Source organism: Diceros bicornis, chromosome 18 (assembly GCF_020826845.1).
Source record: "Diceros bicornis minor isolate mBicDic1 chromosome 18, mDicBic1.mat.cur, whole genome shotgun sequence".
NCBI classification, from domain to species: Eukaryota; Metazoa; Chordata; class Mammalia; order Perissodactyla; family Rhinocerotidae; genus Diceros; species Diceros bicornis.
The window spans coordinates 1,420,156-1,438,225 of NC_080757.1; the positions used below are offsets into that span (position 1 = coordinate 1,420,156).

Genomic DNA, 18,070 nt, shown 5'->3' on the forward strand with positions numbered 1-18,070 from the left:
GATGTGCAGCTATGACATGCAACTATCTACTGGGGCTTGGGGGGAAAAATAAATTAATTAATAAAATTAAAAAAAAAAAAAAAAACAGGAAAAAAAAGCCTTCGGGCTAAGGGCTGAGGACCACAAACAGAGCTGTCTGTTGACATGACTTCCGCAGGGTGAGGCTCCCGGCTGGCCGCAGGTGGCAGATACCAGGACGTGCTGTGGGAGGGAAGCTGTGGGCCCTAGTGAAGCCCAGACCTAACAAGAGGACTGGAGAAAAGTGGAGGCACAAATGAAAGCAGGGCTCGACACGTTTCCAGGGTGGAGAAATATTTAATAACATCAGGGTCAAGGGAAACTCACTCACACTTGTCCCCTCATTGGAGGCTGGTGGGGCAGGGCTGGACTCGAGCTGACTGCAGTCTCACACGCGTCTTGGGGGCATTTCAGCACGATGCAAGCGGAGGCCGAGCCAGGGAGCCACGCGACCATGCAGTCTGTCCTGCAGGTGTGTGGTGCGCGGGCCCGGGCCTCACTCCTGCAGGAGCCTGTGCTTGACTGTGCTGCTCTCGGAGCAGAGGTGGACAAAGAGGGCGCCAGCGGCCGTGCGCGCCCGCAGCTCCTGCAGCTCATAGTCGTGGGCCCACTCGATGTTGCCCCACTTCTGGATCTGAGGGAAGGACAAGACATGCTGCTAGGGGAGTGGCTAGTGCCTGGCTGCCTGCTGGCCAGAGCCTCATTCCACCCCCTAGCTGGGCCGAGGGCCAGAGGGTCCGATCTTGCCAAAATACACAGGACTTGCACGGGGCGGGGCAGCAGGTAAGAACACGCAGGTGGCCACAGCTGGTCTGGGAGGAGTGCAGTCCAGGCCCAGAGCCAGTGGGTGCCCACTGCTCGCTGGGCCAGGTACCAAAAGCACGTCTCCCCCGAGGAGGCCCAACCTGTGCCATCCCTTCTCTCATGCTTCTTCCCATGAGGAAGCCAGCATGAGGCAGCCTGTAAAGTGTCATCCGCTATGAGCTGCCTCACCAGCCTGGGCTGCATGTGCCCCCAGCATGGGCGTGATAAACAGATCAAACAAGGCCACACGGCTGCCTCCGTTCTGACTCCTGGGGAGCTGCAGTCCTGCAGAGGCCCCTCTGCTCCGCACACTAGGGCAGGGCTGCGGATTCTCCCTCCAGACTCTAGAACTGGAGGGAGGAACCCTCGACACACTGTGTGGCTGTCCAGGTGTCAGGGCAACTCCAACCCGACTCTGCTGGCTTCTCCCTGGCCAGGGGTCCAGGAGGCCTGGCCTGGCGGGCCCAGCCTGTGCAGGTTCAGAATCTGCCAGACCTCACAAGCTGTCAGCATTTCTGGGCAGCCCAGTCTCAAATGGACAACTGTGACATGTCGTGTGAAGAGCATGCTAACTTTCAGAGCACTCCTGGGCATAATCCAGGTTCCTGCCCATTGTGTGGCAGAGCGAACCTGAAGTTCAGAGATGGCCTGGCTCAGGTTCCACAGTCAAAAGCAGAGTCCAGACCAGAAACCAGGCTTCCTGGCTCCCACATCCCCCAGCTCTCACCGCCTCACACCCCCACAGCTCACCCCTCTTCCCATTTAATCGTCTCTAACATGCAGAGACTAGCTAGCCCCTTTTACGATACAGAAACAGTTTTTTCCCAGGTATTTTCCTGAGCAGATGACTAGATGGACTTGGGAAATACAGACATTACAACAGAAGTTTCATCATCCTAGGAATCAATCTGTAACAGCAATTAACCTTATGAGGTTGGACAAATAAGACCCAGACAAAAAGCCTGCAAAGACTGCCATGATTCTCAGAGTTAAAAAATGCGAATGACAGGGTAGCAAATCCTCATTCATCCCACGCCCAGTAAATCCAAACTTGTGTACAAACAGCAGTGACTCGTGCGCTCCCTGCCGGCCAGACGACCCGCTGTGTGAACAGCAGGTGCGAAGGCTCAGCCTGTGTCGGAGCACAGACGTGGGTCCCAGTCATTCCAGCAGGGCCCACTCTGCAGGTGTGTCAGACCCAAACGATCTGGGTCTGCCCAGGAACCTCTACCTGCGGAGTCGGGAAGGCCCTGGCCCAGAGTCACTAGACCTGGCTCCAAATCCTGGTTCCAGCCTTTTCTGAGGATGTGACCCACGCCTCAGTTCCCTCCTGTGTCAAATGGAAGAACAGCAGCCCCCCTCACCAGGCTGTAGGGAAGAGGAGATGAGGCGATGAGGGGAGAGCCGAGCACGGTGCTGGACACGGCAATAGCACTTACTCCGGTCGTTTTTTTATTATTGTTACTTGACGATAATTTGGCCCTTCATTTTGGTTTCTGTTTGTACATGAAAGTAATCAAGACCAAGTTTACACAAAAACAGACGAGTTAGCCACCCCCCCCGTTAGTCTGAATCGGGGAGGGGGAGGCGGGGACTGGAGGTACCCTCACCTGGTACTCCTCCTCCAGGCGTGACAGCAGCACGGCCTGCTCCACAGACAGGCGCAGGTCAATTAGGCCCAAGGTCAGCACCATGGACTTGAGCTGGGTCACTACAAACTCAATCCCTGCAGGGACACAAGCCAAGTTTGGACTCGGCACCCTGCCCGAAACAGCAGGTGCTGGGCCCGCTCCTGTGCGTGCCTGCAGCCCCAGGAGAGAAGAGGAGAGGCGCAAAGGGGCCAAGTGGGAACACTGCTTTCTGGTGGGCTCTGCAGCCAGGCCCCGTTCTTCTCAAAGAGCACTCTGGTCTTCCTTGGGGTGATCCCTCCTTTCTCCCACCTGGGGTGGGCACATGACCTGAACCTGGCCCAGTGATTGGTTCACGACTGGGCATGTAACTCGGGCCAGGCCAATGAGACCTGAACTCCTGACTAAGAATAGGAAGCCAACTTCCTCCTGGAAGGGGTTGAGCCCGCTGTGCCCTCAGGCTGGGTAAGAGGGCTGGCATCAGAGCCACCCCGAGAGCGCTCCTCCGGATGCCCAAGCCCACCGGAAGTGCAGGCATACCTTGCAGGGCCCACATGTTGTAAGATGCCAGGTGGCTGGTGAGCACCTCCCGAGTCCTGGCAGGGACGCTGGGCCCCGTGATGCTGGTGGAGGAGCCGATCTCCACACCGTATCTGAAAGGAGAAGGCTCCGGTGTGTACCTGTCGTGCTGCGTAGCCCCGCTGCTGCCCAGGAAGCAAAGTCCTAAACTGCTGAGAAACTGCCACTGTGCTTCGTGTCCTCCTGACCTAAATTTTCTGTCACCCAAGAGCAAAGCCTGAGGACCAGGAAACTGCCCTGAATGAAGGCAGGGTTGGTGAGTCATGCAAGCAAGGTCACTTATACGTGGCTGCCTGGAATTGTAATTCATTTGCCTGGAATCTCATTCAAAAGCAGGGGCTACCTGCTTTTTAAACTTTTTAGGAAAGTTTTTCACATTTGAGGCCATAAAAGATTTCTTTTAAATACTATTTTCTGTACAATAATATTTGTATATGTCCTATATCACTCAATCATATTTTCAAACATTTATCAAACCTCTGCTATATATAAGGCATTGTTTTTGGTCTGGGACATGAGCTGGCTTCAAGAATGAGACATTTTCGAGAATAATCCTAACTATATAAAACACAGGAAAAACATAATGGAGTGAAAGCAATTTTTTGTAATTTTCTTTCATATACCACTGATTTTTCCCATTGGTTTAGAAACACACGTGCTGAAATTTCTAATAGTACAACTAAGAACACGGGAAATGGCCAAGTTTTTCTGTAAACTCTTTTTTTTTTTGTGAGGAAGACTAGCCCTGAGCTAACATCCATGCCAATCCTTCTCTTTTTTTGCTGAGGAAGATTGGCCCTGGGCTAACATCCGTGCCCATCCTCCTCTACTTTATATGGGACACCGCCACAGCCTGGCTTAACAAGCGGTGCGTCGGTGCACGCCTGGGATCCAAACCGGCGAACCCTGGACCGCCGCAGCAGAGCACACGCACTTAACTGCTTGTGCCACCGGGCCAGCCCCTCTGTAAACTCTTAAGGATGAGAAATCTCAACTGCCACAAAAAGCTGACAATTTTGCACCACAGCAAAGATCTCCAGGCACCTAAATTATTGTTATATTTCATTCAACTCCAAAATGACAGTATCTTCATAGTTCTCACACAGTATTAGAGTTGTTACATTTTATCTGCTCCTTTAGTGCACTGGCTATGCCTTTTACTGTAAAACCCAAGGATGCCTGGCACACTGTAGGCACTCAGGAAGTGTGTACAAATGAGATAGACTGACAGACATCACTTCTGTGAAAGATGCTAAGCCAAAAACGACTCCACAGAAGCTTGCAAAATCCTGTGGTCATAGTAGCACCGAGGTAGTAGCCCTTCCAAACTCCCCTTGGAATGAATGAATTTATTTTGCCACCACATAACAGTCTGTTCAATTTTGCACAAGTCTTCCCGCTAAGGAAAAATATTAGGTATCACTTCCTAGAAACCATATATCCATAGGATGTTACCTGTCGTTTTGTGGGAGGCTGTGCAGACTTTTCTCCATGTGTGTACATATCACACACACTGTTTTGTGAGTTAATAGAATAGCAGTTGTGACGATGATAAAGATGGTAACTGCCAAAATGTGAGCATTTACTGTGTGCCAAGCAGGATGCTAAGCCTCACTTCGTTTACTCTTCACAACACCCTAAGAGGCAGGGATTGTGAGCCCCGCTCACAGATAAGGAGGCTGAAGCTCAGAGGGATCAAGTCACTAGCCCAGGGTCACACAGCCAATCGTGGCAGAGCGGGGGCTCTGTCCCTACACTCGGCACAGTGCACACTGATGGCACATGCTCAGTGCACGGCGGCTGAGTGGAAATCGAGGAGCATTTTTTCCAAGCCCTATCCCTGAACATCTGGGAGGTGCCACATCCCAAGGGTGCGCTGAACGCAGGAAGTCTCCTAGCTAAGGGCTCTCGTGGTCCAGCGTGGCCCTCTGAACCCAGCAGCCTGCCTGACACTGAGGGCTGCACATCTTACCTCTCCTTGGCCCATTCTATGATCGGGTCCCACTCGTTCTTTTGAAGTTCCACTAACGTCTGTGGTTCTTCCACCCTGTAGCTAATTCATTGCAAAAACCACCTTCATTAATAAAAGAGTACAGTGCCTTCATTCAGTGACAGACGACGGAAAACACAAAAGGCAACAGCAAAAAACTCTTCTCCACCCTCACCCCCGCCCCACACGTCTTGCCCCTAAAGCAGTGTTCTCACAATGTGGCCCTGGAGCCAGCAGCAGCAGCACCTGGGAACTTGTAAGAAATACAAATTCTCAGGCCCTGCCCAGACCTACTGAATCAGACCTTCTTGGGGGGGAGCCCAGCAATCTGTGTTTTAACAAGCCCTCTACGGGATTCTAATGGAAGCCTGAGTTGGAGAACCACTATCCTAAATGTCCCCAATTATTTGACAGGTCAAAGCTCGTAGCACTGTTAGTGCCACTCTAAACACTAATACTGTACCCCAGATCCACACCCACTTGACCCTAGGAGGCTCTGCCAGAAGCTCAGTCACTGCATCCCTACCTACCCTTACTCCTTCCAAGAGACGGTGCCCCTGGCCACAGGACAAGATGCCCGCTTGTGCCTCATGAGCCCACCTGCCTCCTGGCTACAGAGGCAGCTGCTGGTGTGGACACCTGGTGCCCCCTGATGCCAGGCTGCACCACTTGTTTTGACCGAGAGATACAGAGATGGAATCAGCTGAGGGGAGCTGAAATGCAAGGCCTCAGGGGATGAGAACTCAGTGGCACTGTGGAAAGCCACAGTCTAGTGTGAGCAGAGGGGAAAAGAGAGACCACGAGCGTGCAGGACAAGCTGAGCTGCTGAGAGGAGCACATAAGTGGGCGTGCTCTCCCTCACCCCACAGAGGAAGAGGGAGGACCTCTGGCATCCCATCTTGTGGCTCCCATCCCTGTGGCCCAACCATCCATTTCCTATTAGGGTCCCTGTAGAGCATTCAAGGAAACCCTTTTTACCTGAGCTAGACTGAATGAGTGTCTGTTCCCTGCAATCTAATGGTCCCTAACACATATGGAGCAGCTCAAAATGGGTACTGCTGGCTGCCTCTCCAGGATCACCTCTGCCCTCAGGCCTCAGGGCTATTTCACATGCCATCCGAGAGGCAAAACGCAGGGTTCTAGAGCACGTGAGCCAGCAGAAACGGTGCTGCTCAACGACTTCAGTTGTTTCTTCAACTCTCCTTCCACATCACTAACCAGTTAGCTAAAGGACACAGACACGAGGAGAAAATTCAGAAGTGCAGGAAGCCAGCTCCCGATATCAGCATCTGACCCTCTGTGTGCAAGCCGACAAGCAAGGGCAAGCGCGCCTACACGAGAACGTGCCGGTGAGCAGAAGTCCCAGCTCAGAGGCCCCACTGGGAGTTGGCAAGTGACCCCCTCGCCCTGGAGCCTGCAAGAGCTGTCTATACCAACTCTCCACCCCGCCCTAGACCAGGGGACGGCAGCTGGCTGCAGAAGGAGTGCACAGTGCTCCAACACTGTTGCAGCTCGGGGAGTGCTCCCTTCCAGGGCTTTGCAGAGCAGCTAAGTGCTAATGTCCAGCACACCACCTACCCTGCCCCGCGGGCTAAAGGAAAAGGGTCTGCTGCTTCTTCCATGTATAACTGTCTGGCAAATGAGGCAATCAGCCCAAGAGACTCACGTGGGCCTAGGGGAATGTCCATCTAAATGTCAATTACCAGACGGTGTCGGTGTCCAGAAACTTCAGAGCTGCCCGGATCAGCTGGTCCTTGTTTCGCTGGGTTGGGTTGTCTAAGGACGTGTTGCACAGCGTGGTCTGAATCAAAAGGCAGAGAGCCCCGTCACTACCTCCTGGGCCCCGGCAAAAGCACTGCTCCCCTGAGGACACTGCATCCAACACACAGCAACAGGGAGGACCAGACGGCACCACCCACGCACAAACCGAAGCCCTGGATCCGAGGTGTCTCCACAACCCCAGCTGTGGCACATCTACTGAGCTTACTGCAGCCAGGCTCCATGCCAAACACCAGGTATAATAGCTCATGGGATTCCCACAGCAGCCCTAGGATTAATGAACCTTCCCAAGATCTCATGCTCTTTACTACCGGGCTCTGCTGTATTTAATTTAATCCTCATAACAACTCTTTGGAGTAGGTACCATTATCATACCCATTTCAGAGATGTGGAAACTGAGGCCCAGAGAGGTCAAATTCAGCAAACAAGACATGTCAGTATCACTGGAACTCAAATCAACTGAAAAGCTTACCAGCTGGTTCCTGTGACACCTTAGAAAGCAGGGGAACAAATCAGCCAAACCAAGAGCAGGATTATTTTTCCAAATCTGCCTTGTCGACAGCAGGCTACTTAGGTCCTCTAATGATTCACTTGTAGCCCTGATCACTGTAACCTCCTCAGACAGTCAGAGGAGCAGGCCAGCACTGCGGCAGGCTGTGAAGACGTTGAGGAAGCCCGCCTGGGTCTGTATGTCAAGGCTGAGGACAGCGATGACCAGGACAATAGCACTAACTCCGGTGCTGACCGAGGGCTCGCTTTGTGCCAGGGACCACACAAGGACTTTCTGTGGATCATATCACCACTGCTCCACGAGGTGGGTATGTTATCACTCACCTTTCACGGATGGGCAACAGGGTGCTGAGAAGGCGCAGTAACCTGCCCAAGGTGACCGTGTGGAAGCTGCAGAGCCTGGACCCAAAAAGTCCAGCCAATCCCTCCCCCAGTCTGCACAGGGGCTGGCTCCACAGGGAGTCATCCGCACCTCACCCACCTGCCCCCACGGGTCCTCATACTCGACCAATACTGAGTGCCAGCTGACCCTCAGCTAGGGGCTGGCTATGCACTGGTGAGTAAGACAGACACTGGGCCAGCCCGGTGGTGCAGCAGTTAAGGGCTCGTGCTCCACTTCGGGGGCCCGGGGTTCAGGGATTCGGATCCCGGGCGCGCACTGATGCACTGCTTGTCAAGCCATGCTGTGGCGGCATCCCATATAAAGCAGAGGAAGATGGGCACGGATGTTAGCTCAAAGCCGGTCTTCCTCAGCAGAAAGAGGAGGATTGGCATGGATGTTAGCTCAGGGCTGATCTTCCTCAAAAAAAAAAAAAAAAAACAAGAAGACAGACATGGCCCTGCCCTGTGCTTACAAGGCAGTGGAGGAGACAGACAATAAGGGTGCAAATGTAAAACAGTCAATTACAAATTGTGTAAGTGCTGACGAAACAAAGGAACAGCTGCCGTAGTAGAAAATAAGACAGCTGGGCAGTCAGGGAAGGTGACATCTGTCCTGAGACCACAGGAGGAACGAGCCATCCAGCATGGCATTCTGAGCAGGGGAGCTGCAGGGGGCCACGCCACGAGGCAGAATACTGGGTACACTCGAGGAGCCCAACCCAGAGGGCCTTATCGCAATTTGGAAGGGAGTCTCAATTTTTGCCCAGTGCCCTAGGAAGCCAGCAGCCGGCACAGGGTGTGGGTTTGTGAACTGGTTACCAGGTGCATGGTGTAGAACTTGATGGTGTCCTGTTGGGAGTCCCATTCTGTGGCCACCGCAATGGCCAGGGCCTCGCTGGGGACAGTAAAGAGCTTGGCTTGGGGCGTTTTCAGCTTCCTGTGGTCCAAGTTTATCTCAAAGCCACCTTGAAAGATCAAATGAAAAGTTCTCAGGGGCTGTTAAGTGGAACCGAGTGACCATTCCTACATTTAGCTACGTGAATTGCTCAAGACAAAGACAAGTCTGGGTCCCTTCACCAAGGGCTTACAGAAACAGATCCGACAAAAACATGAGGGGAATCTCACCGCTGAAGCGGCTGGAGGTGAAAAATGTTTCTACCCATTCACAGAAAAAAAAAAAAAAAAGAAACAGGGGCAGTCAAAATTTCAGACACTCACCTTCACCCTGTGTGATGCCGACATTCTGATAAAACCTCTTCCTTTCTGTGAGAAAGATTTTTCAAAAAGGCAGTTTAAAGTAACATCGAGACAGCTCAGAACGTGACAAGATCAGCTTGTATCACTACTGCTAATGCTGATTGATTGGCGATTTTCGTATCACCATTCAAGGTCTGCCCAACTCTATGCGGCATAACCAACGGCTTCTGATTAAGGCTGGGGGGAGGAGGGCATTCACTCTCCACGAGGGAGGACAGGACATGCTGGTCCTTTCCCTACCCACCCCCAAACCCAGAGACAGTCTGATCACACAGCAGCACGAAGCTGCAGACTGTCTGACCCGACAGATTTTTCCAGCACCTTCTGTTTTAACTTGTAAGCATGCTCCCTCCACGCTGCCCCCACCAGTGCTGCCCCCATGCCGGCACAATGTGCCCGAATCTAACGATGGTATCTGAATGCAATAAAGCCAGAGACCCATTTCAGGCAAGACTCTGATGCCTCTAAGAAGGCAATGAGGGGAAAGCCAGTGCGAGCATGCACGTGTGTGCCTGTGTGTACGTGTGTGGTACACAGGCAGTAAGCAGAGGTCCCGGGAGCATTTCCCATCCCCTCTATCCAATTAATTAACCTAATTAACCAGCTTGCTTGTGTATTCAACAGAAACTCCAAACATTTCCTTTAAGAAGGGGGAAAATCTAGGCTGGCCTGGTGGCGTAGTAGTTAAGTTCTCGCACTCTGCTTTGGCAGCCCGAGGTTTGCAGGTTCGAATCCTGGGTGCAGACCTACGCACCGCTCATCAAGCCATGCTGTGACAGGCGTCCCATATAAAGTAGAGGAAGATGGGCACAGAAGTTAGCTCAGGGCCAATCTTCCTCAGCAAAAACAAAACAAAAAAAACACCACAATGTTAAAAAAAAGGGGGGGAATCTGTGTCCTATTTTCTTTTGAAAATAACGAATAAAATCTTATATGCAAATGTAAACACATTCCCCCTCTTCTACCTGAAGGGATAAGAAGCCAAGAGCACCTCATAATTCTTCAGACTCCTTCTAATAAGAAAGAAATAGGTCACATTTTGGAAGTTATAAACCATAACCCAGTCTTTACCATCTGAGATAAACACAAAACCAAAACCCTTTGTTCGTTCATTCACTGGTTTGTTCTTTCAGAAGTTCACTGGGTACTGGAAGCCTTCAGAGTCCCTAGCTCAAGCTACTCATTAGAAATGAAGCAGCATGTGAAGGAAAAGGAGAGTCATTGTTTTCAGTGTTTTTTAACTTCTCTTAATGCTTAAAAAAACCCAACCAAGCTTAAGTTAAAATTTTATTAATTCAAATAGACTATGAACATCAGGAGAACTTGGTATGTGTGCATAGGGGGAGAGGGGGTATCTTGTCTTACTCCAAACATTGTGTTTTTATGTTTTCCATATCATATCAGTTTTTTCATTAATTTCATTTGCTATCATTAATGCTTAAACACAGAGGGCCCAAAATCGCATTTCCATGGTTGCATTTACTAAACTAAGGCCCAAACTGTTTTCTCACAAAAAATATTTGTGTGCCTACTATGTTCTAGGTACTTAGGATAAAACAGTGAATAAAACAGACAAAAATCCCTATCTGCATGGAGTTTAAATATTTTTTTAAAAAGTGATCGATCTGGCCAGCAGATGATGCTGCATTATTATGGCATGATTTACCGCCTTCATCCGAAATCACACTGATTCTCACACATTTGACACTAAAATACTAGGTTTACACCACCCTGGTGCTTTTAAATTCCCCTCCTTTACACGCTGTCCCAGGCACATTCAGATGGTGGGTGAGACACAGGTCTGGAGGCCTGTGTCGAGGCATCCAGGCTATGTCCAGTATGTTCTCTGATGCCTGGCTAGGCAGTGTGTCTAAACCCAGGCCAGGCAGGAAGCGGGAAGAGCTCTGAAAGCTCTGAAGTCACTGGAGGAAGGATCCGCCTCATGGGCAGGAAGTGCCAGAGAAAAGCATTCTAGACACTGCCCCACACAGCTCTAGGAAATGGGCCCACAAGGCCTGGGGGCTGAGGAATGGACTTGCGGCAGAAATTGACAGGTAAGCCTTCCAAAGCTGCCAGGATAGCGGGGTTTCCCATGAGGAAAGTGTTCTTTTCTACTTTGCTGGTCAGGCCTTGGCTTTAATGTCCTGGCCAGGCCCACCTCTGAATCTGATCAAGAAGGAAAAACTGGAAGGGGGTGGGATGGATGGAGGGGCAAGAAGGGGCAATCAAAATTGCTCAAAATAGGAGAAAACCATGCAGAAAAAGAGATGACAGCAGGGCAAGAGGAGCACGAAGGCTGCCAGGCCTCAGACGTAGGTGGGCCCACACTCGGGCGTGTCTTAGAAAGGGGCTCTCCTGAATGAAGCGGACACGTGGAGGGGCCGACTGCAGTCATGGAGCTGTTGGAAGGAACTTCGGTGAGTACTAATCCCTTTCCAGGAAGTGTGATAAATCCTAGAGATGGGACTCGAAGCTCATCCCTGCCCTCGAGCCACTAACTGTCCATTGGGAAAATGGACACTAAACTGGCCAACAAGTGACCGACTGTGAGGGTCCAAGTACATGGAGCACTGAAACACGCCGGGAAGCCTAATCTCATCATGGGCTGGCCTCCAAACAGTCCGATTTCATCTGAGACCTGAAGAGGTGAGAGTTAGCAATCTGGACTGATGGATTCGTTTCTGGAGGGAGTGTGGAAGTAGTTTTCAGCAGAACAGCTTAACGAAGGTGCAGGGCTTCAAGAGAGCACAGAGCTTTGGAGAACTAGAAAGGTGGGCGGAAGGACAATACCGTAGCTATCCATGCAGGACGGTCAGAGATGCCCAGAGAGGGCAGTGGGGCCAGCTCTGGGGAGAGGGGCCAGGTAGGTCACAGTAAGGAGGGCAGAGGGAGCCAAGTAAGGGGTTCACAGAGGCGAATGGGAATAGGATCGGAAAATTCATTTGGTGGGATCCATGCTCCCTAACAATGTCAAAAGACAGAGGTTCTTTGCCTGGGCCTTCAAAGGTCTTGGGTCACATAAGACAAATCATGAGACCAGGAGCCTGTGAAGTTCCTTATTCTCTGTGAGTGCGGGGCTAGCTGACAGCGACGGGAACACCATCCTTAAAGACGAAAGTCACACAGAACTCCGGTCTATTTTGAATATGAATCACTCCCTTTACAGAACATGTTTCTGTGGCAAAAACACACTCAGTGCCTTTGAAGAGACAATTTTGTGGACTATGTAGATACAAAGAAATGAGTATGTGAAAAGTGTTTAATTTAAAAAGCTGGCTACAAGAAAACAGGCTATATAGGAAGAGAACAACTTTAAAAACCTGCTCATGTGAAAAGTGCTGTATGGAGATTAATGCCCACTGGGTCCCTTTTTCCCATGAGGTTGCTTTAATGCATACAAGAAACAGGCAGTCTTCTGTGTCACCTCCCCTATACTCCTCCTCCTGTCCCAGGCTTCATGGACCAGTGAGTGATCTCTCTACCAGCCTCAATTTCCGGGCGGGCCTTTGCTCTGGAAAGACTCAAAGCCTCTGAACTACAACTCCCACAGTGCACCAAGAACAGAGGAAGTGCCTTCTCAGAGCTGTCTCAACACCGTTTATCTTTTTAAACAGTGCCATCTGGCGGGCCTGAAACCTGAAAGCTGAAATTCTGACTCAGGGCATCCACCCATAATCCTAGGGCAGCTTCTACCAGCTGTTTCAGGGATCGAAATTCTTCAGGCCAACAATATAAAGAACTCTCACAACTCAACAATAAAAAGACAAGTAGCCCAATTAAAAAATGGTCAAAGGATCTGAAGAGACATTTCTCCAAAGAAAACATACAAATGTCCAATAGGCATATGAAAAGATGTTCCACACCATTCATCATAGGGAAAAACAAATCTAAACCAAGAGACACCACCTCCAGACACTAGGATGGCTATAATAAAAAAGACAGATGTTAATAACAAGTCTTGGCAAGGATGTGGAGAAACCGGGACCTTCATACACTGTTGGTGGAAACAAAAAATGGTGCAGTCACCTTGGAAAGCAGTGTGGCAGTTCCTCAAAAAGTTAAACAGTTACCATTTGACCCAGCAATTCTACCCTTCAATATATGAGAAATGAAAACATATGCTCACATAAAAACTTGTACACAAATGTTTATAGCAGCATTCAGAATAGCCAAAAGATAGAAACAACCCAAATGTTCATCAATGAGGGGAACGGATAAATAAGATGTGGTATGGCCATACAATGGAATATTATTCAGCTATGAAAAAGAATGAAATACTGATACGTTACAACTTGGATAAACCTTGAAAACATGCTAAGTAAAAAAAAAAGCCAGTCAAAAAAGACCACATTCCAAGCCAGCCCTATGGCCTAGTGGTTAAAGATCGGCACTCTCACCGCTTTAGTGGCCCGGGTTCGGTTCCCAGTTGCAGAACCACACCATTTGTCTGTCAGTTGCCATGCTGTGGCAGTGGCTCACATAGAAGAACCAGAAGGACTTACAACTATGACATACAACTATGCACTGGGGCTTTGAGGAAGAAAAAAAGAAATAAAGCACGTCTCATTTATTTATTTTTTTCGTGAGGAAGATCAGCCCTGAGCTAACATCTGTTGCCAATCCTCCTCTTTTTGGTGAGGAAGACTGGCCCTGAGCTAACATCCGTGCCCATCTTCCTCTACTTTCTATGTGGGGTCCTTGCCACAGCATGGCTTGATAAGTGCTGCATCGGTCCACGCCCGGGATCCGACCCTGCAAGCCCTGGGCTGCCAAAGCGGAGCACGCAAACTTAACCACTATGCCACCGGGCCAGTCCCTAAAGCACATCTTATTTAAAAAAAAAAAAAAAAAAGACCACATTCCATGTATATGAAATGTCCAAACCAGGAAAATCTACAGAGACAAAAAGTCAAGTTGTGGTTGCCTGCGGCTGGAGGCACAGAGAGGGTAAGGGGAGGGTGATAGCTAAAGCGTACAGAGTTTCTTTTTGGGTGAAAAAAATGTTCTAGAATTGATTGTGGTGACAGTTGCACAATTCTGTGAGTATAATAAAAACCACTGAATTGTACATTTTAAATGAGTGAATTGTAAGTGAACTATATCACAATACAGCCGTTAAAAAACTTCTTCAGGCCAAATGTAACTGCCATAGCAATTAATGTAAATGGGCTAAGTGACAAAACACACTTTTTCCAAATTGCTCTAACACCTAGAGCAGGGGATGGCAAACTTTTTCTGTAAAGAGCCAGAGTAAAGGGCCGGCCCCATGGCTTAGCGGTTAAGTGCACGCGCTCCACTGCTGGCGGCCCAGGTTCAGATCCCGGGCGCGCACCGCCTCTCCGGCCATGCTGAGGCCGCGTCTCACATGCAGCAACTGGAAGGATGTGCAGCTGTGACATACAACTATCTACTGGGGCTTTGGGGGGAAAAAAATAAATAAATAAAATCTTTAAAAAAAAAAAAAGAGCCAGAGTAAATATTTTAGGCTCTGCAGGCCATGCAGTCTCGGTTGCAACTAGTCAGCTCTGCCACTGTAGTGAAAGCAGCCCTAAATGATATGTAAATGAACAAGCATGGCTGTGTTCCAATAAAACTTTATTTATAAAAACAGGTGGCAGGCTGAACTCCTTACCTACGGAATCTCCCTCAACACAACATGACCACTCTATGAAAACGACAGGTAATGCCTCTGAGGTGACAGAGACTCTAAGGAGCTAAATGACTTAGCCAGGTGACAGACAACTTGTAAACAGAGGAGACAAGACTTCTGGCTGTGACTTCACTGGGCACTGCACTCAGCCAGACATGCAGCCTCTCCAGAACACCTTCCCCTCGAAGCAGCTGATGGATCTCTGACAGCTGGTTCACAGACGGACCGCCACACAGCCTCACACAGATCTCCTCCAACACCTCAGTGACCCTTTCCTAACCCCCTCCTCTCCTGACAACCTTCAATGGCATGGCCATTCCTAAGCAGCCAAGTTCAGTCTGCTTGCCAACCGAGGTCTTCGTCAAGAAGGCCCAACTTGGGTTTAATCTTCCACTACTCCAAAGACTCACAGTCTCAAACTGGTCAAGTCTTTGTAGGGCACTCATAGGCCTGGTTGACATACTGCCCCCCACTGTGCTTCGCTCTTTCCTTCATCCATATTTTTTTTCATGTTTGACTACCTACCATGTACCAGGCACTTCCAAGAGCCTAAATTAGTGGCTCTGCAGTAGAAAGGAAAAGGAGATGGCAGATCAAGTGCCACCATAACGGGAAGTGGCCTCCACTAATCTAAATTAATCCTCCGCTCATGCCAACTTCAGTGAACTCTTGAATGTGTCCCCTCTGCCAGTGTTGCGCCTCCCTGGGATGCTGTAAAGGAAAAAACACAAAACCTCTTATTTGCCTTTACCTTTTCCTTTGGGGGTTTTCCCACCAATCAACTCTGCAACACCAGCTGGTGTCTACAATTTAATTAAGTTCTGACGCTATCTACCTGGAGTTAGTGTCAGATCCCACAGCCTAAGGGCTCAGCCCAAGACTGATTCCCCCCTCCCCCCATGCCCCACTTCAGACACCGATCGCAAGTCCAGGTTGTCACCTGTGCTTCTGACCTGTAAATGTGAGATTCCCAGGATCCCTCCTCAGGTTTGATTAATTTGCTAAAGCAGCTCACAGAACTCAGGAAAACATTTTACTTACTAGATTACCCGTTTATCATAAAAGGGTACAACTCAGGAACAGCCAGATGGAAGATGCACAGGGCAAGGTATGGGGAAAGGGGCACGGAGCTTCCATGCCCTCTCTGGGCATGCCACTTTCCTAGCACCTCCATGTGTTCAACAACCCGGAAACTCTCCGAACCCCGTAGTTCAGGGGTTTTATGGAGGCTTCATTACATAAGCGTGATTGATTAAATCACAGGCCATTAGTGATCAAGTCAATCTCTAGCCCTCTCCCCTTCCCAGAGATCAGGAGGTGGGGCTGAAAGTTCCAACCCTCTAATCATGTGGTTGGTCCCCTGGCAACCAGCCCCCATCCTTAGGGGCTTTCCAAAAGTCACCGAATTAACATAAAGTCAGACGTGGTTGAAAGGTGCTTGTTACGAATAACAAGATGTTCGTTTCACCTTTATCACTCTGGAGTTATTTCAGGACAAAAGACCAAATACTATAACAAAATATTCTCCTATAGCTCTTATTGCCTAGTAAATTACAAGCGTTTTAGGAGATGTGTGCCAGGACAGGACGAAGACTAAATATATATATATATTTCTTATTATAAATCCCAATATCACAGATGCCCTTCCTTCCTCCTCTTTACTGGCTCTTCATGGCCCACCTCCAGGCCCTTCACCTGGGTCCTGACAGGTGAAACCCCAGCTCCCTGCTGCATCATCCCCATCTACATAAACTTATGGGACTTAACCCTCAGAGGCAACGTAGTCCTTCAACTCACAGAGGAAAATAAGGCCAGAGGAAGCAGTCACATGCCCAAGATCACACAGTACCTCAGAGGTTCAGCCAGCATCAGACCTAGATTTGTACTTCTGCCACACTGCCACACTGCCTATAGAGATCTACATTTTCTAAAGCAGACAGTGTTACACCAAGGTCCCTCAATCCCCACTGTCACCTCTGGACATGTTCTAGCCACCCAACACTCTTCCTCCTCCTCTACACCAAACTCCTACTCATCTATCAAGACTCAGCTTAAATATCCTTTCACCCAAGACCCTTTCTAGACCCTCAACACCCCTAAGATGGGAGTAGGTGCTTCTTTGTGTTCTCACAGCTTCTTTGCACTTCCCTTATCCAGGATATTATAAGCTGTTTAATCAGGATAGCATAACTTTCTGCACTTTGACAGTGAACATCATCCAGGTGAGAAGTATGTCTGTCTTGAAGACCATGGTGCCTTCTGCCCTCAGCACAGAAAAACTAATTGAATGGAAGGAGAGTGTTACCTACTCTTCACTCATTTAAGGGAGTCAGTCACTCCCACTCTTAAGCTAAGACCTCTCCCCAAAAGCAAAGAAAGAGCCACGACCTTCTTCTAGGCCTCCTTCTAGGTGGTAGGGCAGTAGGAGGGAGGGCCAGGAAACCTGCGGAGAAAGTGGCCGGATGGAAGACTGAATGCCAGGGTTCTAGGCCCCTTCTGCGCCGGGTCCTGGGGCCAGAGAAAGCAGTCAGACAGGCCGACCTTTGCCCTCCACAAAACTCGCAGAGTCTGCTCTGTGACCTTGGCGTAGTCCTGATCCAGAACCCGAATTTCTTTGTCCCAAAACAACGATGACATCTGCTTTCCTTACTGAAGAGAGGAAAGCCACAAGCTTTGAGAAAAGACGCACTTCCTAAATGTCAATTACTGACTCCGGCCGGGACGCGCTTTGTGCCCTGGGGTGGTCCCTGCTCTGGCCTGGGCTTCTCTTTCCCGATCTGTAACAGGATCCTGTTGACCTGCGTAACCTCATGAGCCCGACCCCTAACTCGGTTACCTCTGCCTGCACGGCCGAACCTCTCAGCCCGGCTCGCCCCTGGCCAAAAGGGAACGTGCCCTGGCCTCCCTCACCTGTCGGGGGTGCGTAGGCCCGGGCTTGGGGCGGGGGGGTTGGCCCCGGCCTCACGGAGGCGATGAGGCCACGCCGGGGCCCGTTCAGGAGGCGGCGCCCCTCGTCCCGCAGCCGGAGGCAGGTCCTCCACATCGCACCCGAGGGCCTGGGAGGACGACAGGCGCGAAACCTGAGAGCAGGAAACAGAGCGAAGGGATCCGCAGGCTCCGGCTGTACGGAAACCTCTCACTGCCTGCCCCAGAACCCTCAGCCTGCCCTGGACGCCGCCATCTTCCGCATGACACCAACGGCGCGCCGTCGCTCGCGCGCGCATCCTGCGCACACCCCCAGTCAATCAGCATCACAAACGCACCTCGCCCCGCCCCCTCCACGCCGCGTCTCGGGAAGAAGACTACAAGTCCCAGAGGGCCCCTCGCGCATCTCGCCACGTGTTTTCTACACCCGCCAATGGGTGGAAGCGCCGCGTGAGCCTGCTCCCGCCCCCCCGGCGCGCTCGAGCCAATTGGAGGGGGTGGTGTGTGTGCGAGGGCAAGTGGGGAGGGGGACTCGGCTCAGGACCAGGA

The 18,070-nt window shown here is 50.4% G+C and overlaps 1 protein-coding gene across 2 annotated transcripts; it reads right to left on the reverse strand.

The window, feature by feature from the left end:
* Positions 1–355: 355 nt before the first annotated feature.
* Positions 356–17,779, reverse strand: ATPAF2 (ATP synthase mitochondrial F1 complex assembly factor 2). 2 transcript variants are annotated; one of them, XM_058559541.1, is made up of 9 exons: positions 17,507–17,561; positions 15,122–15,307; positions 8,908–8,952; positions 8,509–8,654; positions 6,723–6,820; positions 5,002–5,082; positions 2,991–3,103; positions 2,433–2,548; positions 356–652 (listed from the first exon to the last, which is right to left on the reverse strand). In XM_058559541.1, exons 2-9 carry the CDS (start codon positions 15,201–15,203, stop codon positions 515–517), a joined length of 819 nt encoding a protein of 272 aa, XP_058415524.1. In that variant the 5' UTR covers positions 15,204–15,307; positions 17,507–17,561; the 3' UTR covers positions 356–514. The 2 variants fall into 2 exon arrangements, with proteins under 2 accessions (XP_058415524.1, XP_058415523.1); XM_058559540.1 differs by lacking the exon at positions 15,122–15,307 and having other exon boundaries at positions 17,507–17,779.
* Positions 17,780–18,070: the final 291 nt, after the last annotated feature.